We start from the raw sequence: 25,168 nt of genomic DNA on the forward strand, positions 1-25,168 counted from the left end.
ACTACTCGTCACAGCTGGAAAAGCACAAATGTCAATAACAACATTAATGATGACTCTTTTCCATTTATGCCGTGCCTTCATTGTGTATAAATAATACCAGGGAACTAACATCGTTGCAGTAAATGGAAAGCAGCCATAATTAATGTGCGTCTATCGTTATGAGAGGTCGAAAGTGTGAATAGGACTTACTGTAAGACTGAGAAAACCTGTGAAAGTCTGCTGTTCATCCAGGCACTGTGGCTAAAACTGATCAGCTTCGCTTGCCTTTTTACAAGCCTGTCAAATCTGTGTGTGTGTGTGTGTGTGTGTGTCACATCACTCGGTAGCAGTGTCAGCTCCGCTCACCACTGATCCAGCCTAAAATAATCATCCACAGCACTACTAACACACACACACACGCACATTAGCATGTAAATTAAGCTCCATTCAAGCGCAATCCACCAGCCTTCCTCTTTCATTTGACCACACATCAATCCACAGGTCGGCGGACACACAAACACGCACACACAAATAGGACGCGCACGTGGCCTCTCAGGTTCAGTGTTAATTGTGTGCTTGAGCGTACTGACATAAGATCATCTTTCCCCCGTTCTGCGTCTCACCTACCTCGTTCTCTGACTTCTTCTCATTTCCTTCTTTCCCCTACCTCCTACTGCATGGGAGATAGAATTGTATATTAAAATAACGTACGTGTTGACATGTTGCAACAATGCTGAGCAGGACCGTCTTTATAACTCTATGCAACTCAACTGCAGACTGTCCTCAGTTGCTCTGTAAAAGCGCAAATCAACCATCGGTCAGTCCTTTGACATTTTCTGAAACGCTCTATTATCTAAACTTGGCGATTTTTTTCTTATTGACTTGTCATTGTTTTGTTTGCCCTCATTCTTTCACACAAAGACTCATTGCCGGGGTCCAATTTTGCAAACCTCCATCCGTCCACACAGGCAAAGCTCAATGTCAGAACCAACCCGTTAACAACAACTATTTACAAGTCAAATACAGACTTGACCTGACTTTAAATATACAAAACAACAGCAGTATCCCTTTGTCACCGTGGCTCATAAATTGCTTTAATCACCAACAGCCCCAACAGAGCCCGGATCTGAACGTCATGGAATCAGTCTGGGAGTACACGGAGAGACCGGAGACAAAGAGACGAAGGTCTAAGGCTGCATTCCTTCAGGTCAGGCTTGGGTCTTACAACTGACCAAGTTAGAAAGGGTTGTAGGTTTTTGTGCCAGATCTCATTGAGGATACCATGTTGTGATCAACCATGGGAGGGTACAACGGGAAAAGAAATTAACCAACTCTCGTGCTCCTTCATTTTCTGTCCCTTTATCCTAGGTCCAAAGTCTGAACCCAACTCCAGTCTTCAAGAGAATCATACGATGCAGCAAAGGTATACCTTGTAGTCATACTCGTAGAAGAGAAAGTTGCAACCCTTTTGCAAATTTGTTGATGGAGACATTCAATCAATCATTCATTCATTCATTCATTTTCTGTAACCGCTTGTCCTCTGGAGGGTTGCAGGGGGGCTGGAGCCTATCCCTGCTGTCACTGGGCGAAAGGCGCCAGTCTATCGCAGGGCTAACTTTCACACCTATGGTCACTTTAGAATCACCAATTAACCTATTAACCAGGAGGAAGAACATGCAAACTACAAACCCAGAACCTTCTTGCTGTGAGGCATCAGCGCTAGCCATCGCACCACTGTGCCGCCCTTGATGGAGACAATACCAATAAAAAAATCCTATTGTATGCAAATGCGTTCACTGCCAATCTGTAAAACGTATTAAACCTAAGGCTGTTATACATGCCGCCTGCTAATCTATGGCAAATAACGCCTCTGCTGGTATTCTTCCTTGATTAGAGTCCACTCAGGTCAACCATTCAGCCATTTTGGCTTGGTGATTAGTCTAACTATGATTGTGTCTATTCAGATCAGGTCCGTTAAATGGACTGTCACTTTGAATTACTCAGCAAGACTCTCTCCTGCCTCTCTCTCCCGTTGCCGTGCCCGCGTCTTCTGCTTTTTTCCTCGCTCTTCATTTTCTTCGCTTATCTGAGCTGCCTCTCGGACAGTCGAACACCTTTAGAGATATCCACACCCTTTCCTGGTGTGTCCTGATCTGCATCCAGCCATTCCTGTGAGTTTGATTGGTCGGATCGGTGGGGGTCAGAAGGGATTGTGCTACTAGTGCAACACTATGAATGTCTCCTCTTCCTCTTCCTTATGTACTTGCCCCATTATTCCTTCTATTCATCCCTACATCTACACATAGAAACTTACCTTCTTTCCCATCCACTCTATTTAATTTCCACGTTAACGTGCGCATGTGTGTGTGTCTCTGTGAGTGTGTGTGTGAGCGAGATTGACATGGGAACTCTGCTATAAAGACCTTCACTGCAAATGAGATGCTCTCCCCTATTGGCATTTAATTATCCGCAGCAAAACACACACACACATTCACACACATAAAAGTATCCTATAAAAGTCTGAGTTTCCACAGTGATTCTCTCGGTTTCTTCATCCACTCTGATAAAACTGTCAACGCACACAAACACACACACACACATTCAGGAAGAGAGAGAGAGAGAGAGAGAGCAAATGAAAGACACTGTCCTTCTGGCAGATGTTCCCTCTGTGTGCACTCTCTTGTCAACACACATCTGTCCTTTCCAACGGAGCTGCCCCTAGTGTGTGAATGTGAGACTGTGCATTTGTGTTCACGTGTTTGTGTGTTGTGTCTTTGTGTGTATGCCAGTCTTACTAAAGTAAGGTTTTCGAGATTACGAAACATCTCTGTGGGTCTTCAGTTCTGTCAGTGAGCAGGTGGTCAGTCCAGTTTCATCTGCCTTCCCTTCTGTCTCACACACAAACACACACACACACAGGCAGGGACACCCCCACAATGTGACGACTGTGTGTGTGTCCCTTCACCTGTCAATACGAAGGTTATTGATGAGACAGCACAGCAATAGACCTAAGGGACAGAGAGACTCCTCCTCTCCTTCACACACTCACTCACATACAGGACAACACTGTCTTTTATTAGGGAGATCCCCCCCAGGCCTTCAACAGTATACCCACAACTGGGTTTTTGGAATTTATTGCCCCAAACCTTGCTCCACATTCATGTATTGTGCCATAATTTGTAAAGCCGAGGGCGTTTCAAACTGAAAAACTGTACTGTTAATGACAGAAAACGGAAAGCTGCATGCATGCAAGTGGCCAAAAAATAACTCAAATTAACTTTTCAGCTTATATCTACTTGAATACAGATCAGTATATAATTGGGATACGGCAGAGTTTCCACTCATCTTTCCTGACAATAAACTAGCGACTCTGTAAGGCCGTGTTTAGGTACAGAGAGTTTTCTTTGTCAGAATTGTTTGCCAGCATGCTAACACGATCACAGCAGCCATGCTATTAGATGTTTTGCAGGTTTTATTTACACTGTCAATGTTGCACGTTGCAAGTTAACTTAACTGAGGTGCAACACGATTGCTGTGCCACATTTTACAGGAATCAATTCAAGCTTTATGGAGACATTTTAGGCAATACCACAAACGTGAACATCAGTGATTCTAGACATAGACATCCACACATAATGCGACTAAAATCCAGTCACTGCCACCATTAGAGTACTGTGGTTAGCTGCTTACAAGGATCCAAACCTGCATACATAAACTTTTCACGTGCAACATCTTGAGTCACAGTTACCCGACAGCCTGATGATTTGGAATGCTGTGTCACAAGTGTAGGACCAACTATTCATGTGACTGTTGCTATGATGCACAAACCAGAATAATGCAGAATAATAAGACACAAATTGAGATTAAACTATAAATTTAAAGGGAAACTACTGCTTTTTAAAACCTGGACCTTATTTCTGGCATAAAATATGATCGTTTACTCACTCATATAACTTCTGTGTAATTTGTAGTCGTTCGGGAGATATTTAGACCTGCGTATATCCATATAATGGGAGTGACTGGGGCACCGAAGCGCAGCCTCTAAATAATTAATTTTTCGTTAATTTTACCAATATTTTGTTATCGTACACTAGTGCTATTCCCACTTTGAGTCTGGAGTTACCTGTTATCGTCATCTGGGGTCTCTAGATAGAGCATATCACAGGTAAACAAGCCGACCGGCGCAGGTGCGCGCGGCGCTCAGAGATGACATCATCCAGGTCAGAGGTTAATAGGTCAATCTACAGATGATGATAACAGGTAACTCTGGACTCAACAGGGAATAGCACTGCCGTACGATAACAAAATATTGGTGAAATGAACGAGTTTCACGGCAGATAATGTGTTATTTAGAGGCTGCGTTTCGGTGCCCCAGTCACTCCCACTATATGGATATACGCAGATCTAAATATCTCCCGAAGGAATACAAATTACACAGAAGTTACATGGGTGAGTAAACAATCTTATTTTATGCCAGAAATAAGGTCCAGGTTGTAAAAAACAGTAGTTCCCCTTTAACTCCAAGTTCTACTTTTTGTCTTTCTAATGTTGCTCCTCTCTCATAGGCAGTGGATTCAGGATGTCTTGGTTGGTGCAGATATCTACACTTTGCCGCTATTTTTAGTGCACCACTTGTACTTAGAATGAAGTGGAATGTGTCTTTATGTTTCTTCATTACTTATCCACAGACGTCCCTGCTCCTGCAGATGAAACATTATCCAGTATGATATCTGTTGCATCAATCTTGATTACCAATGACTAATAGTAGGCTGTACCTTAAAGGCTAAAATCAGGGCAAACACGTGGAACACCACATACATATTACACAAAAAAAACCCCAAAAAACTGTAGCATGATTGATTGAATGTTCTCTTTCATTGCAAGATATGCACTGAAATACATATCTGTGGCAATTTCAGAAGTGGGTTCACAACACAACCACACGAACATGAACTTATCTCACTGTTTGCATAGAGTACGTTATTTGCATTTTAGGATATCATGGTTGTGTGGAAACTGTTTGTGACATTCTGTCTCTTTCTCTCTCTCTTCCAGGTGGTGTTCATCTATTTGTGCCAGACAGTCTTGTCTCTCACAGCAAGCAGCATCTGTTTTGCGGCTTACACACACACACTTACTGTACACACCCAATGCGGACGAGTGCCGGGGGAGTGCGCGTACACAAATTCGCATCCGTACACTAACATGCACACTCAAACCATTTCTCTCGATGTTGCTCTCTCGTCCATCTTTCAATGTCTCTGTCACACACACACACACACACACACACACACACACACACACAATCACACAGACAAAGGCTTTAATCAAGTCAAAAGCTTCCAGCTGACTGCTACACAGGAAGTCAGATGAATTCACACACTCATCCGTCTTCCACACAGCTCTCACACACACATGCATGTGCGCAGTGTCACACACACTGCTGGCATTTGCACACACAATGCTCTTTCTCACACACACAAATGCCAGTTTCCCCTGTCTCACGCATGCACCCTCTCCAAATGGTGCTGGCCGAACATGTGCCAAAGCATCTGCCTTTTTCTTTGTTCATAAGCCAATAATCTGAAACCAGGAAGCAATGCTCAGTTTCCTGGCTGCTTATTGGTCAGCGGAGTGGAATCCGTTCATAAATGCCAAACTGCTCGTCCAGAGAGGAGCTGTTAAATGTGCCGCGAGTCAAGCGAATTTAATGTTCTCTACTTCAAAATGTGAGGTTAATATGTGGCGCTTGTTGGATCATCTATCTGGATCTGAGGTTTGAAAACATAATTGGGGATTTTGTTCAGTTTTTTGTTAATTTCTGAACCTCTTTATGTGCAAATAGGTTTTGAAAAAATATATTTTCACAGGTCAAGATCAGGCTTTTAGGCAAAAGCTGTCCAGCAGTGGGTCCCCATTGTATGAGAACATGTCCATCCCACACATTTAAATGAGTGCCATTTAAATGCCATAGGTAAACTAAATACCAAGTTTCTTTTATGTAAATGTCAAGATGGAAAAAGTGCTAGGTCAAAACATTTCCACTAAACTTTAAAGGCTGTCAGACGTCACATTAATTGCTCAGGCAGAATTTAAGTGCATCCCTTATTAGCCCTACGAATGACACTCTTCATTGCATAATTTCTAAAAGAAAACAAAATAGTTCATTGAAATACCAAATAGTGGGGTTGAGAAGATTTGAAATTGTTGAGAAGATTCCTTTTACTGCAGATATACGTGTAAAATAAAGATGGTTTAGTCCTAAAGGCATCAGGCCAATCCTTTCTACATTTAAAATATCATTCATAGTAACAGCAAAAGGTTTTGTGTATGTAAATTCACCAATCAGCCACAACATTAAGACCACAGACAGGAGAAGTAAATATCATTGACCGTCTTGTGACAATACAATGTTCTGCTGGGAAGCGTTTGGGCCAGGCATTCATGCGGATGCTGCTTAGACATGTACCACCTAGACCAGACCAGGGACCCCCAACCCATAGCAATGACACTCCTTGATGACCAACTCAAAAAACATGAAGAACAGAACAAGGTGTTGACCTGGCCTCCAAATTCAATAAATCCCAGACTGATCAAGTATCTGTGGGAACTGTTTTAGAGGCACAAGGGAGACCTACACAATATTAGACAGGTGGTCATAATGTTATGCCTGATCAGAGAGGATAAGAACAGGGAACACACTTATCTTATCCCTTGGTAAATTAACTTTTTATCAGTCAAGACTGCACACTTGCGACACAGCTTTGGAAGGCTAAGATTTGTGCGTTTTGAGTGATGTAAGTCACGTCAGGAGCCACAGCCTCACAGTGCTACACTGATCAATGGAGCTCTTGCTACAGCGCCAAGTGTCCAGTCTATCCAGGAAGTATTTGGTCCAAAACACATTAGTATTATTATTATTACTAGGTAAGTCTTCATCCATTCCTTCTCCTATCCATCCCCCCGCAGGCACCTGTTTACAGACTGTCCAAACTTCTATTACTCAATGCCAGTAGCAGTTACAATTATCCCGACTCTTTGGAAATAGTGCTACCTTTCAAAGGACCTACCTCTGGGTATGCCTTGGACAGGCTTTTTAGGCTGTTTTCCATGAATGATGAGGGGCATAGTTAGCGCTGCAAAATTCAAGCAGCCATTCAGATATTTCTCCATTTGTCACTTTTTATACTACTGTATAGTCCAACCAAAACAAAACTAAGGCTATTTTTTTTTTTTTAAATGAAACAAATATATACAGATAGATATAAATCAGTGGCTACTTTCTAGTTGTGCTACTTCTCACACACACCAGAGGAAATCAGAAACAAGAAAAAAAAAAACACTGCTAGAATAAATAAATAATAACTTAAGTATAGAACTGTTTAAATGTGCCTGTGAAGATTTATTCAAAATGCATTTTCACTGTAACTCAAAAGGAAATGAACCCTTGCAGTGTCTGAGTGATGTTTAATTCATCATACGGCTAATTTTTCAACTATGGCATCTGCGGATATTTCTGTAAGTTTTAAAATTGTTAAACCATCTATCTCCTGAAAAACAACTGACATTGAATCCCAGTGTTCTTCACCTCCGGCTAACAAACAGAATATACTCAGTGTTTGGGGTGAGCAGGGTTGTCAGTTTGACCGCATGGCACTGTGTGGGAGTACAACAGCCTGCTGTGTGAGAGTGTGAGCCTCGGGCAGACAGCAGGAATGTGTCAGCGCGGTGATGAATGAAGCCCGGGCCGCAGAGCCCTTTGGACGAGCTGCACCGTGGGGCTCACCTGCACCGCGGGGCTCACCTGCCTCTGGGCAAATGTGAACTCCTGCGTTGAGGTTCGCGTCTCGCCCGCTAGGGCAGCTCGGCATTAATGAGGAGGATGGATGCTGCGGCGCGACGGAAAGCTAATGTTTCCTCTGGCAGCCAACGTGCAGCGCTGAATGGATCGCTGCGAAAAGCCAGCAGGCTTTCACCGGCTCATATTTGTCTGTGTTATTTTGCTGTAGATACCGCCGCAGCAGCAGCTTTTCAAGCATGTCCGATTTCATGGAACCCGATGCGTACGTCCATTAATTTTAAGAACTTCAACATGTTTTTAGTAGGTTCATGTTCTAAACCAGCCACCGAATTAATTGACTTCCCTTACAAAGATTCACCTGTGGAAAGCTATTTCCTACTTTTATGATTCATGACGCTGTTGCACTGACGGACTTTCATTAGCAGGTCCAAACACACAGCAGTTGGTTTTGATTCAGTGCCACATACATTGTGGTGCTGCCTAAAGCTCAGTTTATGTCTCTGCGGGACATAGACGGCGTAACCGTACGCACGGTGCGAGCGATTTATACTTGTGCCTCGTCAGCCTGGCTAGCACACTAGTTGCTGCTGTGTCTTTTTTGCCAGTTTTGTTTCCACTTCCTGTTTCACTTTCAACAAGGGCGACTGAAACTTTTGCCGGAATTTCGCCGAAGTCGAGTCATACAAGTGTTTGTATCTCCGAACCTCCTCAGTTAACCTTTCCTCGATGTCTTCCATCTTTGTTGATCCAAAACAATCAATTAGAAAATTGTCGAGGTGGTGAGGCAGCCGGAAATACTAAAGCAGAAACACGCTACTACCAAGCGGACTGACTACAGCTCTTGTGGTCTGCGTCGCCGCAACGAGTAGTTGTATTTCTGGGGAGGTGTATGTCAGGCTACAGTGTTAGCGTCTACACGGCACCCAACACCTTTAGGAGTCACCAAACGTTCTGAAATGTCACTCAATCAGGAAATAGTTGACTGGGTTAAGACACTTTACTTGTTATGACCCTTTGACCTTTGTAGTTTTATAAAATCTACTGAACATATCCTTTAACATCATACAGTGCTGATCCATTGTCTCACAGAGGTCACTCTCCGTCTTCCTCCACCTCTCTCCTCCCACTCATGCGACTCCCATTTTCTCTCCGTCCTGCCACTTTCTTCACCGACACCTTCCGCCCTCCTCCGGCTCCCATCTCGGATAACCCTCAGGATGGTGATGACAAGCTGACCCCTCTTTCTCTCTCTCTCTCTCTCCCCCCTCCTCGAGTTCTCACATTTCCCGCCATGCCGTGCCGCAGACAAGATGCGGCGTCACCTATGCGTGTCCTCCCCGCAACCCCTAACACTCTGACCCCTGCACACACACACACATCAACACACACCACCGGCCCACAGATCGCCATGTTGGCCTCCCACTCACTCCACAGACAGAAAGTTTGTTTCTGTGTGTGTGTGTGCAACTTATTCTTCACTTCTACAGTTAGCCACTAGCCTAAATTAACAAGTAATCTGAAGTTTTTGAGATATATCAATATTCAAACCAATTTTTCTTGCCTGATCTATGTTTACCGATACCTACTGGTAGTCACATGTAGGGTTTTTTAAAAAGCATGCACACACCTGGAGATTTCCCCTTTGATTTGTTTACCTCACGCCACTGATGTCTTTTTTTTTAGCCTTATATCTGTGTCTATCTCAGTTCACTCTCCTTTAACCCCCTCGTTCATCACATAATGTTTAAGTATACATATACATAATATCAGTTTTATTTGCACAGTTTCAATAATAATCCAAATTGTCTCCAGGTGCTTAACAGAACTCAGACCTGAAAGTCCCAGAGCAAGGTCTAAGGCGACGGAAAAGTTTGGTGGAGAATGTCACAAAATGATTGAAGATATAAAATATTTAAACACACTGAAGGACATGCAAAGACACATGGGGTCTGATTCTTCTTCCACCTGGTAGGTAACACTAGCTCTGCGTCTGTTGTTAAAACGCGGCCCGCTGCCATTTTTCAAAGTTTGCGGCACGTGGCCTCGTTCAGTGAGGAGGCCACCTGGTACCGCTAGGTGGACACAGCGCTGTTGCGCCCCATTCTGTTGCACTTGTGAAATTTTTAGAACAGGTGGTTCAGCAACATCCCAGTCACCACCTCGTCATTAATTCACAGGTTTTTATTGGTTGTTGGATGCTCTGTGTTGGGGACCAAGTGACACACTGTATTTAAAAAATCTCCCCAACGGATGTCACTAGTTGAATTTGTACATCATTTTTTTTTTTCCAAAAATAGCCTTGGAAGACGCCACCGTTTGGAGTTATACTAACAAAGTCATATCATGCTGTTTTGTGAAAATCAGTGTTTAAATTTGAAGGAATACTATAAATGAAAAAACATTTGTCAAACTGAAAAAATTTACATTTATTGACTTGAATCATTTTAATTTGACAGTGTTTGTATTAGCAAAAGATTGATATATTTTGAAGGTTTCTGTGTGTTTGTTAGTTAACAGTCAAAGTCTGAAACTTTAGAATACATTTGTGAACCTGTCACAATGTTAGCTCATATATATCCCACATAAGACTGTCTCTGCTGTCGCTACACTCTAAGGTAACCCACATAACACACATAACTAACGGACAGAAATAAAGGCTGATGCACATAAACACACACACACACGCTTAGTCCCGGTTACGTGCTGGGTCAGGTGTTGTGGAGAGAAATGTCAAGAATCTCTTGGCCCAACCTCGCCGTGACCCCGACAAAGGCCAGCACAGGTCAACGAAACCCGACCCCCGGGAGCTAGGCTATCTCTGTACCCACACACAAACACACTCGCACAGATGGAGGGTGGTGGTGATGCTGTCAGGACAGGGTGTCGGGTCAACCTGTGAAAGAGGACAGACAGGCGGAGAAGAAGCCAGCGTCACGTGTTTGGAGATGTTGTTGCAGAATAAACACTCGCATTTTATTTCGTCGTGGCTTTTTTGTTTAGTTCAGGTACTCCACTTTTGATTGATATGTTCTTTAATTTCTGCTTTCTTTATATATAAATGAACAAGAAAAAATAAATAAATACTTTTTGAGTCTGAACTGGAGCAAAATCAACAATTAGAGTTCTAATAGCCTTTTATAAGAATCCATGCCTTGATATTCTCAGTAGTTGTAAGTCTTAAATAGCTGCATGAGTTTTCATCACATTGAGACAGAGTGGGCGTGACTGATAAACCAAAAACCAGCACAGAGAGAAATAGCTTAGAAAATTAATGATGGTAGGTGATAAATTTACCACCTTTTCCCCTCTTTCCTCTTGTCTGCATCAAGTCAGGGTTCATTTTCTCTATTTTTTACAGTCACTGTTATTTCTCACCCGTCCACGCTGTGTGTTCCCACATTCATTTTAAAACTGGAGGCAGAGGTTGATACTTAAGCCATAACTGTTGACCCTTCCTCGACCCTGAAGTCGTCACAGATAAACACGCTGAGCTTTCGCCCCCAGTACAAATCAGCCTGGCTGCTATAAAATGTCATCAGTGCACCCTGGGTTATGTAACATTTTATTCTACAGGATGGTTTATGGCTCTGTCAGCTACAGGCAGAGCGGAGAACATTATTTAATACTTACTGCAGGTGCTCCATGATCTAAGTCAAAATGTATTTTAAAGTGATTTATTTCAATTTGTGGTTTACATATTGCTGGAATATCTTTAGGCTTAGATTAGTGGCAGTAACTCCAGAAGTTAACCTCTGTGACGGCTTCTTCTTAGAATGGGCTGGCTAATATGGCTGCAGCCAACAAATATTTAATTAGAGATACATCTGAAGTTAAGATAAAATGAGTGAGAGAAATGTTGACCATTACTTCAGAAAGACCAGATTAACAGGATATAATGTCTTGTTTTGTCTGAATTAAAGGGGAACTACTGTTTTTTACAACCTGGACCTTATTTCTGGCATAAAATACGGTCGTTTACTCACCCATATAACTTTTGTGTAATTTGGATTCCTTCGGGAGATATTTAGATCTGTGTATATCCATGTAGTGGGAGTGACTGGGGCACCCAAAGGCAGCCTCCAAATATCTCATCATCTGCCGCGGAACTAGTTCATTTCACCTATATTTTGTTATCGCATGCTTGTGCTATTCCCTGTTGAGTCCAGAGTTACCTGTTATCATCATCCGGGGTCTGTAGATTGACCTACAGACCCGAGTTTTGCGGCAGATAATGTGTTATTTAGAGGCTGCGTTTCGGTGCCCCAGTCACTCCCACTGCATGGATATACGCTGATCTAATTATCTCCTGAAGGAATACAAATTACACAAAAGTTATATGGGTGAGTAAACGACTGTATTTTATGCCAGAAATAAGGTCCAGGTTGTAAAAAACAGTATTCCCCTTTAACAACTAATAATTTCAGCTCTTGAGTATTAGTTGTTTTTTTGGCATCTGATAAAATCATGAGTGGGTCATTAGAGGCCCAACAACTCTTTTTTGCCCTAGGGCCCTTTCAGGAGGTTAAACAAGCCATGGATAGCGGACCTGCAAAGCACTCATGTTTCATGCCATGCAGTCACAATGAACCTACCACCTTCCACTGTCCTTAGCCCCAGTCCTTGCCACCTTGTTGTCAGTTGGCTGGAGGTATTTTCAACCAATTCAGTATGTTGTGTTGGCGGCAGAGTGTACCGGTCAGAGACATCACACAGATTGACTGAAGAGAAAGACGGACAAATTTAGGAGGACAAACAGTGTACTCTCCTTGTATTTCATCTCATCTAAACAACCCTTCACAGTGAACATAATCATCCGGTATAAATAAACTTATACCAACTGATGAGCATGATTTAACAAAGGCCCACTCTTTACAATCATAGCCCTTACTAGGTACCTAGCTAGCCCTCCTCTTCTGGTCTCCTCTTTCAAAGACAAACACAGGCTGCTACCACCTGATGGTTATTTCCTCCTACACAGAAGAAGAAGGAAAGTATGTCCTTCTTGGGTATTGGTTTTGTAGTGTGTTCAGCTGCAGCTTTTTAGCCCAGACACAGGCGTCACAGTTAGCTGTCATTGCCGGTAGCTTGAGTCTGGGCTTGAACTTTTCATAGGTCAGAATCTTGCTGGTTATGTATAATCATCTGTCTTAGTGTAGGGGTGGTTTAGCTTTACTGACTTGTCTCTAGAGGATGCAGATGGTAAATTGTGTTTTTTTATGGAGAGTACAGAAGTTGGGGAAAACTGTCCTCTTCACGTCACAGTAGTGTAGTAGCTATCTCTCCAGGTGTTGACGAATGTTGGACCCTTGATCACCGCTACTATGAGTAAGAGAAAGGAGACCAGGCAATGACTATGATCGCGCTAATGACCCTGAACCATACTTCAAGAAACAGTGAGGTAGACATCACCAATGTCAGAAATAACAGTGAGGTGGGAAACACTCTAGGACAGAGCTCAGTCACAGGGAGCCATAAAAGGAGAATGGACTACTGCAAACCTGGTAATTAAACAATGACCTGGTGGACACAGGGAGACAAACGCAAAGCCATGCAGTGTGTGGCAACAAATAGTGAGGTTAACGAGCTGAAACTATTAACACTGAGGATGGAACTGACAAGAGAGGAAGACAGAATGAGGAGCTCAGCGGTGAGTCAGAAACGCAGCATGGAAGAACTGTGAAGTCCCAACCTTAAACATGACCTGGCAACGATAAAGATACATACAAAAATGACAAAAGGCCTCAGTTAGGTGTCCAGAGGGGCCATAAAAAGAGAATGAACAGCTCCATACCTGGCAACGCCACAACTCACCCGACAACAATAATGTGACGAAACAGGACAGGAGGAAAGATCTCACACCTGACTGCACCAGAGTCATAAAGGGAGGATAAAGTCTTCTCAAACTGCAACCCTTGGTTTCATAATGCCATGTATCCCAAGCAGATGGGTCTCAAGGACAATTATATGGTCACACGGTTGCTGATCAATGGCAACTTGTGGTTATGACCTCATTGTCTGGCCTCCAAGAAAAACTACAGAAGCACAGACAAGTAGTCCCCAATCATCCCAGAGAGAGACAAGTATTATAATCACAGATAGTGATTAGGTGAATACCAAAGAAAGCCTTCATTGTATGTGTGGTCTAATGTAAGGTGCATCCAATTCTAACCTTTTTGTTCAAACTCTGGCAAGTTTGCCTGTTTAGATGAGCTAAATACACCAATCAGGCATAACATTATGACCGCAGACAGGAAAAAAGAATAACACTGACTATCTTGTGACAATACAATGTTGGGAAACGTCTGGACCACCCACCTGGATCAGATCAGACACCCCCATCCCATGGCAATGACACTCCTTGATGGCAGCAGCCATCCTCCAAATTCACTAGATCCCAAACTGATCAAGTATCCGTGGGATGGACTGGAACAATCTTGATCCACAGAGGCCCTTCTCCTCAACCTATACGATCCAAAGCCCCCCCACTAACAACATTCTGTTGTCAGACACCACAGGACACCCTCAGAAGACCCATGTCCATTCTCTGGTGACTCACATCTGTTTTGGAGGCACAAGGGAGACCTACACAATATTAGGAAGGTGGTCATAATGTTATGCCTGATCGGTGCAAACCAGTACAAGGTTTTCCATGTGACTGCTTTAAAAATAGTGACATTGTTTCAAGCCTAAATAAGGCTTTTGATCCAACAATGTCCTCCATTCTTTGCGGCCGCCCTTTTTGAACGCTTGCACCGGCAGGTCAGGGTGGTTTGACTGAGCCGACACAAATCACCGTTGAAAAATTAATCCGCTGTATGATTGATGTGACATCTTTATTGCCAAGGTTTGGTTAGGTTTAGACACAGACAAATGTTGGGGTTAGGTTAACATGCTTGGCCTCCCGTGCTAAAGTCCATGACCTTCTGTCACTTTTACGCACTTGTTGAGGCAACCGATCCTGTCGTTCCTCTTGAAGGAGTGATCTCCAGAAGGCTAATCATGTCAAGTGTTGTAAATGGACATTCTCGAAGCAAATCTTTTACAAGCTCTTAGTAGGAAGAAATCATAGTGGCAGCTTTGGGCTCGTGGCCTTCGGCAAGAAAGACGTATGTGTTTTGCGCAAAGGTTTCAGGAATGTGCATGGATTTTACCTGATCACTGAAAGTGAAATGTGGTGTATTTTTCTTCACATAGTGACCACACAGTGACTGCACCCCCCCCCTCCCTTGATATAACGGTTCAGCCCGCCCACTTGTGTTAACCGTCCCTTCGGAGACTTGCTGGTGACGACGCAGATGACCACCATGAACGCTGTGACCCTGTGTTTGTGTGTGGCCTCGGCGCTGCTTGCTCATGACGAGTGGTTCTTGGTCAAGCGTAAGAGTTTGACTTTTGAATTATTTTCGCCCCACTACTAATTGATTTCATGTCAAACATATTTGTCCATTAAATATTGTCCGAGCCATTGTCACCCTGTATTGTTGTGTGTCTGCGTGCTCGTGTGTTGTCACTGTGTGATGGATGTGCCCTCGCTTTCGCCCCAGCGCTGAGGATAGTTGATGCACTTTAGCTGTTCCTGTTTCCTCTGTGTGTGTGTGTGTGTGTGTGTTTGAAAGAAACACACACACACACGCACAGAGGGTGCTGAAAGAACATGGCACAATAGCTTGTTTATCTCAGGCTAACACAGCAGGCCGACTCTAGTGTGTGTGTGTGTGTGTGTGTGTGTGTGTGTGTGTGTGTGTAAGGAGGACACAGGGTCAAGGGATACGCAGCATCAGTTAAGGCAAACATTCATAGGTGTTCAGGCCTGTCTGCCGTATAAACACACACAAAAGACAAAGTTTATACCTCGAAAAAACACTGTGATATTGCATAATTTATCATTTAATACATTTAAAACATTTCCTTCTTCCTCTTCTTACTTGGAGTCACAACTTCCCTTGAGCATTTCTTGCGTTTTTTTTAAGGCTGCTCATTTCTTCTTCTCAAGGGCCGGACTAACTGGAATGTCTGCCCTGATAACCTCCTGCTCCCTGTTCTCCCTCTGACCTCTGACAGTGCAGCCTGCTGACAAGCACATTTTCCAAAAAAACAAAAAAAAATAATTTAAGTTCCACTGTCGGTTCACGACCTTTTGTCTTTCCTCTTCTTCTCGTCACTGTTCTTCTCGTAACTGACCTAATATTTTATATTGCATCTTAGAATAGAAACAAAAAAAGTGAACTGCTGTCTGTTCAAAGGGTGGTGGAAGCCAGTCATTGCAGAATGCATTCTACAATTTTAAATCAGTCATGGATATTATATTCCATTATATGACTCATTTGCGTGTTATTTTGTGTGTTACTGTAGTTTCTTAATTTCGGTTGATAATATAACCAATAGCTCTGAAGCTTCGGTCCAGTTTTGAAGACACTTCAGATGTTTGTTTTTATTTTTTTTGGTGGGGTGGGTGGGGGCGAGGACCAGGCCTCTTTTTTTTTTTTTCCTACGGAGCAGCAGCAGCAGCAGGCCTGGGTCAGCGGGGCGTGGCAGCTGCTCTGCAGGGCTGTGGGCAAGAGCGGAGGAGGAGAGCGGCTGAACTCTGGATTACCCCAACAGACAAAAACCAGCGCATGCACTCACCTCTGCTCACACCGCCGAACAGATTTAAAAAGAAAACACAGCAACGCTTTTGTCTTTCATCATTCGGGACCTCCTTATTTCTTCGTTAACTGGTTTTCATTCAAAGCAACGTGTGTTGAAATTCAACTTTCGGACTGAAACAGTTGCCAAAATACCTCTAATATTGCAGCTGTGGCGTTTTCTCGCTTTTATTTAAATAAATTTTTGAAAAATGGAACAGAAGAAAAACCTAAACATGTCTAATTGCACGTTTACATGAATAAAATAATGATGAAGTGAAACAAAATAAACATTTATCGCAATATTGTAATGTTAGGCTGGGGAATTCTTAGAATATTAAACAAGCAAAAAATGGGTAAATCTCATAATATCATTAAAAAATAACATATAAAATTCATATTTCTCAAAATTGAGGATGACAGTGCAACACCAACATATTTATAAGAGAGGAACTGTATTGCTTGGGTACATTTCTTGAAATGTTTTTAACCTTTGCTAAACAGACTTACTAACAGACTGACAAAAGACCACAATGCACTTAGATCTGTGTGCAAAAAAAGAATAGTTTAGAGTTTTTTTTATCAGTTCAGATGGGATGGCTGCTGAAGAATTCACATACAGGCCTAAACTTAACTGGAGCTAGTGGCTAGCATAGCAGGCTGAGGCTGAGGCTGAGGCTATGGCGCATGCAGAAAGTAGCCTCGGGAGGGTGTCCTTAGAAGGCCAAATCTGTTCACCACAGGCTGGTGCAGTTTGAACGGTGTAGGTTGGCTGGTGGGTAGTGGTACGGCACAGTCTAGAAAGTACGCAGAAGATGATAGGCTCAGCGGTCGGATGTGGTAGGAGCACCACGGCAGGGTAGATGTGCTGCAAGGCTTGATTGGAGGGTAGGCATCAGATGTGCAAGGTCACCGCAGGGTGGTGATGATTGGACCGCCGAGCCGATGTTGGCACGCTCGCAAAGAAAAGACGAAACGAGAAAAATGAGCGAGAGGGAAAACCACACACATAGGTTTTGGCACTGATTGAGAATGTATAAGGCCGCAATGGGTTTTTTGTTGTTTTTTCTGAATGGCACGTACAGGTTTCATCAACGCAAAGTTATTGTATGTGGAAGTTGATTGCGAGAAATGCGTTGTAGTTGTTACGCCTTGACAGCAAACTGCACTAGCATGGCTGGGTAATGGCTAATGAATATGCTCGTGGTGGATATTATAGAGGCTAATGGCTAAGAGGCTAATGTAATAGCAAAATGTTAATGTTGAGAAACATGTTTCACTTTGATTCCCCATCTGACACTGCAACCGAGGGCCTTGTTGCAGCAACACCGTCCAAGGTGGGGCTGCTGGTTAGGACAGGGAGGACAGAGCAGCCGGCAGCCAATTTTTAAAGAATGTTCCAGAGAGCCAGTCATGAGGAGCCAATTCATCAAACGAACACGAGCAACATTAATACCAACATTAATCTAACTTACACAGTGATACTCACCGTTGGAGCTTGTAATCATTAGCTGATTATCAGCAGAGAGAGGAACTGAGACCGTTCGGAAAACAAACAGTCCAAAAAAAAAAAAAAAAAAAAAAAAGAAGAAACACTTTGATTCATAATTTTAAACATTTTCAAAAAAGAAAAATAATCCATCGCAGCAGTTTGGAGAGAAGCCGAAACATCATCAGACTGTTGTCCAAAACAAATACACACGCCGCCATCTGGGTCCAATCAGTCCCACGCAGACACGCATGCTCTTACGGTCGGGGGTCCGTGACTTCGGAGGACATTACATTGACTTGCGCTCATTTCCAGGACTTTTACGCGCCCGGCTCTAACATTAAACCACGTCTGCTCCTTGAATATTAATCAAACTTGCTTTCAGTCACAGTAAGAAGAGAAAGAAAAGTGGCCCTAACATGACCACGCACACATTCCTCCAGATGCAGATTAGGTTGTGCATATATGTACTCATAGCTAGTATATGTAGTATATGAATATTCTGTATTGAATATACTGTATAGATGTTACATTTTACATTTATTGTGTGAAATAAGTGCATTTTTCAAATAACAAACCTATTTAAAAGACTCCATTTGGTCCAAAACAATCGTAGCAACAGGGTTCCACCAGAAGATTCGGGCTTCCACGCCTCTATTATTCTACACAGGCCGCAAATGAAACCTTTCTCCTGACGGGACGGTTTCCCGACTGGAGATACTTTCGGGGTGACCTCATGCGGTCTGACCCCAAAACCTCTGTTTTCCTTCCCATAACTCATCCCAAGTTCAACGCCGAGCTGTCTGCTGCCCGATTCTCTCTCTTTCTCTCTCTCTCTCTGTCTTTCTGTATGTATGTGTGGGACGGAGGCTTTGCTGAAGTGTGTGCATGTGTGCATGTGTGCATGTGTGCGTGTGCATGCATGAGGTCAAGCAGAGGCCATGCAGCCATGTGAACGTGAGAGGCCCGGCTCCTATTGAAAGGCATAGCGTGCTCTCCGCATGTTGTGCTGAGTCCTGGGCCTTCGTTTAATTTACATGTTTCAAACCACTCCTCTTCTTAGCTGTTTCTTTTCTTGGCTCTCAGCCCATTGGAAAACCCCAAACAAAAATACATTTTCCATTACTTTAAAATTACTTATTAAACTCCTAGGATGGTTTGGGACTACTTTCAAGGGTGTATGTACCAACATTTGCTGCCCTACTGAATATTTTGGCCCGCTGTGAGCTGTGGGTGTGTTCATAAATGAATGAATACATTTTTTTAGACAGCAGAGGTGAGGTTTTGGATAATCACTAAACCCTTATGAGTTAATTGGGGTTAAAAACATATACTAATCCTTTAACAAAGCAGCCCCACGTAGATAATCCCCTGCTCTCACCGTAATGACCAGATTAATCTACTCAAATCCGGCCGCTGCAAAAAAGGCTTTCCGTACGCCAAATTAAACACCAATTAATTTTATAAATATGATACGAATCAGCGCAAGTATGAAATAATGAGCAGACCTCTGGGCCTTGCTTCTGACTCACATTAAGACCATTATATCTCACAAATCATCTGATAACGAGCCCGCACCCTTCGTGGAGGCTCATTTTCTGGCTTTCTAAAACTGAAACGCTGGCATCCGGGTTGGAAATGCTGCATATTTGTTTATGTACTGTACGTGAAGAACAAAGACACAATCACATCTATGGATTGACACAAGAATATTTAATTGAGGTAGCTCAAAGTAGAAAAAACAAAAGACAGGCAGGAACATGATTGGGAGTGTCTTCAAAGCAGCAGCACTAATAAAACTCAGCCTGCTCTCATTTAAAACACACACACATGTAAATCACATCGCTGTCAGTTCACAGCAGAGGCCGACAATACTACACGTGTGGAGAGATTTACTACGGAGTTATGTGTAGGCAAGGTGTTTTTCGAGGAGGCAATCTGAACTACAAACATGGCTGATGGTTCAATTCGACGATTTAGGGTTTTAAGAATGGCCTTCAGTAGTAACAAGAAACATGTCCCATCGTAATCTAAAATCTACATCGTGAAATGCAGTCAATAATTTAATCTCAAGGGGGGCGAGTAGTCCTCAGTAGTTTTTCTTAAATCATGTCCCCCCCCTGCACATTCGAACCGTCTCGCTCCAAATGAACTTCCTTCGACCAAGGTTTGGGACACAACCCTGTTCAGCAGACTGCCTCGTGTCATCGTCTGAAAACGTCACCCGATAGTCAAGTAGTGCAAAGGCCAGAGCTGATAAAAAACAGACAACACTCAAAACGTAAAAGATATATATATATTTATATATTAAAAATGGAACCAAAATAGCTACAACTATGAAGACTAAAGTGTGTTTTTGCCATTAAAGGCTCCCTGTGTTCCGGATATAAGGCTCATTTGTTCAGGCTTCAGTCAGACTGGTACGTGGGGTGAAGATGGATCAGCTTTTATTTCCATTCACATCGCTCAAAAAGGCTTTCAGGTGACTTTCAACTTCAAGATATAACAGAAACACCAAAAAACCTACTTTAATTTTGCGTTTTCCAATGTGATAAATCTTATTTTTTAACTATTAGCCGTAGAAAATATGCTCTGTCCACCTTACGAGCCCCGATACCAGCCAAGCCTCGTTGTTCAGACATCATATAAGACGCCAAAGTGCATCCTATCATCGTCGGATGATGAATCCTTTTATGCTAAAAGTCTTGAGAACAATGTGTGTGTGTGTGTTAGAACCCCTGAGGTTTTCATAAGCGGTCATCTGACCCAACGTTTAGCTTCGTACCATAAAATGCGACCGTGAGAACATGGCTCCGTTGGTGCACTCCATCCTGTCGGAAACCCTGTACCTTTTAAGGCGGTAGCTTTTTTAAGGCAAACTTCACCCCGTCGCATAGCCATCGCTTAGACATTCCAACCAACGTTGTGTTTCATTCACAGTGTTTAAGGACTATTAAAGGAACTGAGATGTAAACATTTGAAAACGCAGCCTTAAATTGGTCCGATTTTTTTTCCCCCCTGCAGATTCCTTTAATCACCTTGTGACCCCGTTCAGGCCTAGTGTGGGACCCAGTGTGGGAGCTGAAACCAGAGGTTGGGAACCATCTTGGTTTTTGTCCATTTTGCATCGCCAACCATGTATTTTTACACATGCTGCTACCTTTGTAGTAGGCCCCATTTATTTGCCTCTGCATCCGTGCAGTTTTGCAGTCTGGGTGGCAAGCTGTGACGAGCTAACTGTCTGGTATCCTGGTCTAGTGCTTTTCAGTGTCCTTAGTTTGTGTATTTGGAATAAAACAGACGGTAAAATAAACGCTGACGCCTACAGATGCAGAAGAAGAAAGCTTTGATTAAGGTAACATGGTGTGACAGCTTTTCTGGGTTTCTCCACCTGCAAGTCCTGGCAAGTGGTTGGGCCAACACAAAGAAATGTGCACGTCCAGTACACATATAAGTAGGAATGCATTCAATAGCCAAGTGTCAAACATGAGCCTGAGGGGTCACCACACTACGTTTCCGAGCTCGGGGACGCGCCAGGAGACGTGGACGCGGAGGAGTGGTCGGTGTCCTCCAGCTCCTTGCCAGCTCCGGAGGAGGAGGAGGAGGAGGAGGGGCGCGCCACGGCGGAGGCGCCCTCCCGCTCTCGCTTCTTCTGCTTCATGCGCCTGTTCTGGAACCAGATCTTCACCTGCGTCTCGTTGAGCTCCAGCGTGGCGGCGATCTCGACGCGCCGCGCCCGCGTCAGGTACTTGCTGAAGTGGAACTCCTTCTCCAGCTCCGTCAGCTGCCGGGTGCTGAAGTTGGTGCGCATGGCGTTGTTCTGGGCCCCAGCGAAGCCGAAGTCTGAAACCTTGACTGGATGGAAGCGAGAACGAGAAGCTGTTAAAGGCTTAACGAATGAAGAGAAGTGCGCATGCTCGCAAAAGCCTGCAGAAAATGGGCCTAAACGTGTCTCGATATAAAAATATAAAGTTACATGTGAATTAATAAATGGACTGCCCCTTTTTTTCTCATTTTGTATTTCCTGTTTATTTGTTGCTCATTATTTATTCATCAGTGGTTGTTTAGTTCTAATCAGGTTAATTAAATCTCATGTGTAGGCTGTAAACCAGCTGATTCTTCCTGAATAACATTTTTTTCCCCTTCATCTCATCTGCACGCAAATGCATCACAAGAGAAGGAGGAATTTGAGAGAATATAAGGAGTTTAATATCAGAAGGTAGATGAGATGGAGGGGGAAGGCAATAATAATAATAAATAAATAAGAGGGGCAACAAAGGCAAAGAGGAATGGAGAAACTGAGCTGGGTGTGGTGGTGGTGGTGGTGGTGGTGGGGTTGCCTAGAAAGATAACAGAGCAGGAGAGACTTCCCAGGGAGAAATAACCAGTCTGCTATGTCCATTAAGAGAGAGAGAGAGAGAAACAGAGAGAGAGATCAGACGCTGAGGCCCATAGCACCAGAGCAGATCTGCTTTCTGTCCGGAGACGGGGCTAGATATTGAGCTAAAAACATATAAATGCCTTTATTTATTTATTTTATTTCTTTTAAAAAGAGTGAGCTGCCAAATTAAAAGCAAACGTAACACATATGATCTGGCGTTTCAAGAGCAGAGCAACAATAACTAGCCTATACGCTCTTTTATAAACTCTTTTTAGGATATAAAGTGTGAAATTGTTCACATGTAGATTGTTAAAATGTGTTTGATTAAATCTTTAAATTATACATTTAAATATCTCGGTTTTATTTTGAAAGAGTTTTAGCGGCTAACTGTGAAACAGGCCTCTTCACAATAAAATTTTTTGTCTTAAATTTTTTTTGCCTTTCTGTTAATAAAAATCTAAATGTTACCCCAAAATGCTTTAACATTGGATGAACTATAATAGAAATAAATAAATAAAACTTAAATAAAATGCTCAAAGTGCTACACGTGCGTGTCTGACCATCATTAGCGCTGAAACGCCACATTAAAAATGCAAACGCGTTTCAGTTCAGCCTGTCTTATTTCTTTATAATTTATAACTCCGGTTTAAATTCAAACGAACCGAGGCTTGAGTGATTGAGACAGGTGAAAGGAGAAGAGAAGAACAGACGGAAAGTTGCATTTACATGAAAAAAAAAAAAAAAAAAAAAAGAGCCTGGCATCTGCACGGAGGAAATTCAAACTGAGGCCTACAGAGGGATAAAAAAGAAAAATATCTGTGCAGACAAATATTAGTGTTATATTTCAGTATCTTTAAGTGTTTTAATCGAAAAGATTTGAACGAACTGTCCCACAGAGTGTCCCTCTTTGCTACATCTCCCCTCAGCTATTCACAGGATCGACCTCCTTCAAACAAGCCTCTACGTTGGGGGCTGTTTGGCTGCAACCTGATCCATCTGTGCAAAATGAGACACTGCGCCTCTTTTTTCACGCTTCTCTTGGAATCCCCACAGTTCACTATTAAATATGTAACTCGGACGTTTGAACTGACTGAAAGCTTAACTTTTAGTGATTTGTTACGTGTGACATTTAACCATCAAACGAACCAATGATCGCGATGAAAACCCCAGCCCTTTCTCACCTGTCTTCGGCGGATTCCTCTTCACCTTCATCCAATCAAAGGTCTGCCCCTGCCCGGCCTGCTGCCCGTCCTCATCCCCCTTAATCCCGTCCAGCGATATGGGTAGCTCCCCGTAGCCTCCTCCTCCGTGTGGGAGCCCTTGATAGCCCGATGCGTCCAGACCCCCACCAATTTGCTGTGGGTACTGTGACCCGGCGAGAGCACCCTGAGGCCCGCAGTGGACCCCGGCAAGAGCGCCATAGCTGGGGCCTACTGCAGGGGACGAGCTGGAGAAGGTTGATTGATGGTAGTAGGTGGAGGCCACGGATTCATCCAGGAAATACTGGTGGTGAACGGAGCTGGGAGGGCCCGCTGAGGGGACATACTCATAGTTTGTGGCGCACGTTTGGTTCGTATAGGCCCCTGTGTTTCCATTGCCATTATTATAGGGAGGTAATATTCCGCTCTGCAAGCTCAGGTTCTGGTGAAGGTGGGGAGGATTATGATAGCCGCTGTGCGTGTGTTGATGCTGCTGCTGCTCGGGGTGATGAGGAGGATGTTGCTGCTGCTGATGCTGGCTCCCATGCGGCCCTCCACTGCCCGTGTCCGCCCCGGTGTTCCCGTACATCCTCCCATCCACCGTGTAACTCGCTCCCCCGGAGCTGCTGTCACTTCTCGCCCCGTTAACGGGAACAGATGAGCCGAGACCGGCGTGGAGGGAGCCGGGGGCCACGGGGAATCCCTGGTGCTGGTCCAGAGGAAGGTGGTGGTGATGCAAGTGATGGTGGTGATATCCGGATTTGGGAGCAGGATAAGAGCTGGTCCCCGGTCGGTTGCAAATAGAGTATTCCACAAAGGAGTTCATGTTGTCCATGCAGACCTGAGGGAGCGTGGGAGTGAATGAAGTTACTGAGCTAATTATCACCAAGAAACTCGAGCCCCTGAATAAAATTAAGAGACATGAGAGAAAAAAAATCGAAAAATGTAGGAATTTCCAAGAATCTTCAGAAGGAACATAAATCACCAGAAAAAAAAGAAGAAGAAAACAAAAATTCTAAAAAATAAAATGCAGCAATGGCGAAAATTTGGATAAACGCGTAAAATTACAAAAATAAAAACAAAACAGCAAAACTACATTAAAAAAAAATGTAAAAATAACTGTTCCAGTGTAGAGGGAAAAAGCAAGTTGAGTGGAGGCTGCACGTCCCCACATGAATGAATAATGTTCTCTGCTGGGGTGAGTGTCTGCGTGTGTGCGTGGAAGGCCTTACGCCGTCAATAACTCAAAGTGTAGCCCCCGAAGGCTCATCGGTGACACGGGAAAACAACGCGAGAGGACAGAAAAAGAGCCGAGTCACCTCTTCACCTCCAACACAGGTTACACTGCATCTTCCTCCATTCTGTGTTTTTTTTTTCTTTTTTTTCCGTCAAATTCTCTGCTTTTCCCTCTCTTCCCAACCCTATCTCTTTCTCTCTCTTTCTCTTCCGTGTCACTTCGCGACTCCTGACTCGGCGCCTGTGGTCACCGTTGGGCCAGAAGTTTGTCAGCTGGTCACGGGAGCGAGGGGACCACTGTTTGTGTGTGTGTGTGTGTGTGTGTGTGTGAGTACAGGAGGAGGGGAGGGTCGATCCTTTCGGTTCAGGAGTGGAGTTTACGAGCGCGCGCGCGCGTTGAACAACCGGCGCACGCGCCTCATCCATCACTTCCCGTGACATTACCACGACAAAGAGACT

The 25,168-nt window shown here is 43.6% G+C and overlaps 1 protein-coding gene across 1 annotated transcript; it reads right to left on the reverse strand.

Moving 5' to 3' along the window:
- Positions 1-21,401: 21,401 nt before the first annotated feature.
- LOC311506233 (homeobox protein Hox-B1a-like) lies at positions 21,402-24,308 on the reverse strand (the record flags this gene model as incomplete). The annotated part of the gene is made up of 2 exons (XM_084570116.1): positions 21,402-21,748; positions 23,456-24,308. The coding sequence occupies 2 exons, from the start codon at positions 24,306-24,308 to the stop codon at positions 21,402-21,404; spliced, it is 1,200 nt and encodes a 399-aa protein (XP_084426242.1).
- Positions 24,309-25,168: the final 860 nt, after the last annotated feature.

Source organism: Chelon labrosus (genome assembly GCF_963514085.1).
Source record: "Chelon labrosus genome assembly, chromosome: 21".
Lineage (NCBI taxonomy): Eukaryota > Metazoa > Chordata > Actinopteri > Mugiliformes > Mugilidae > Chelon > Chelon labrosus.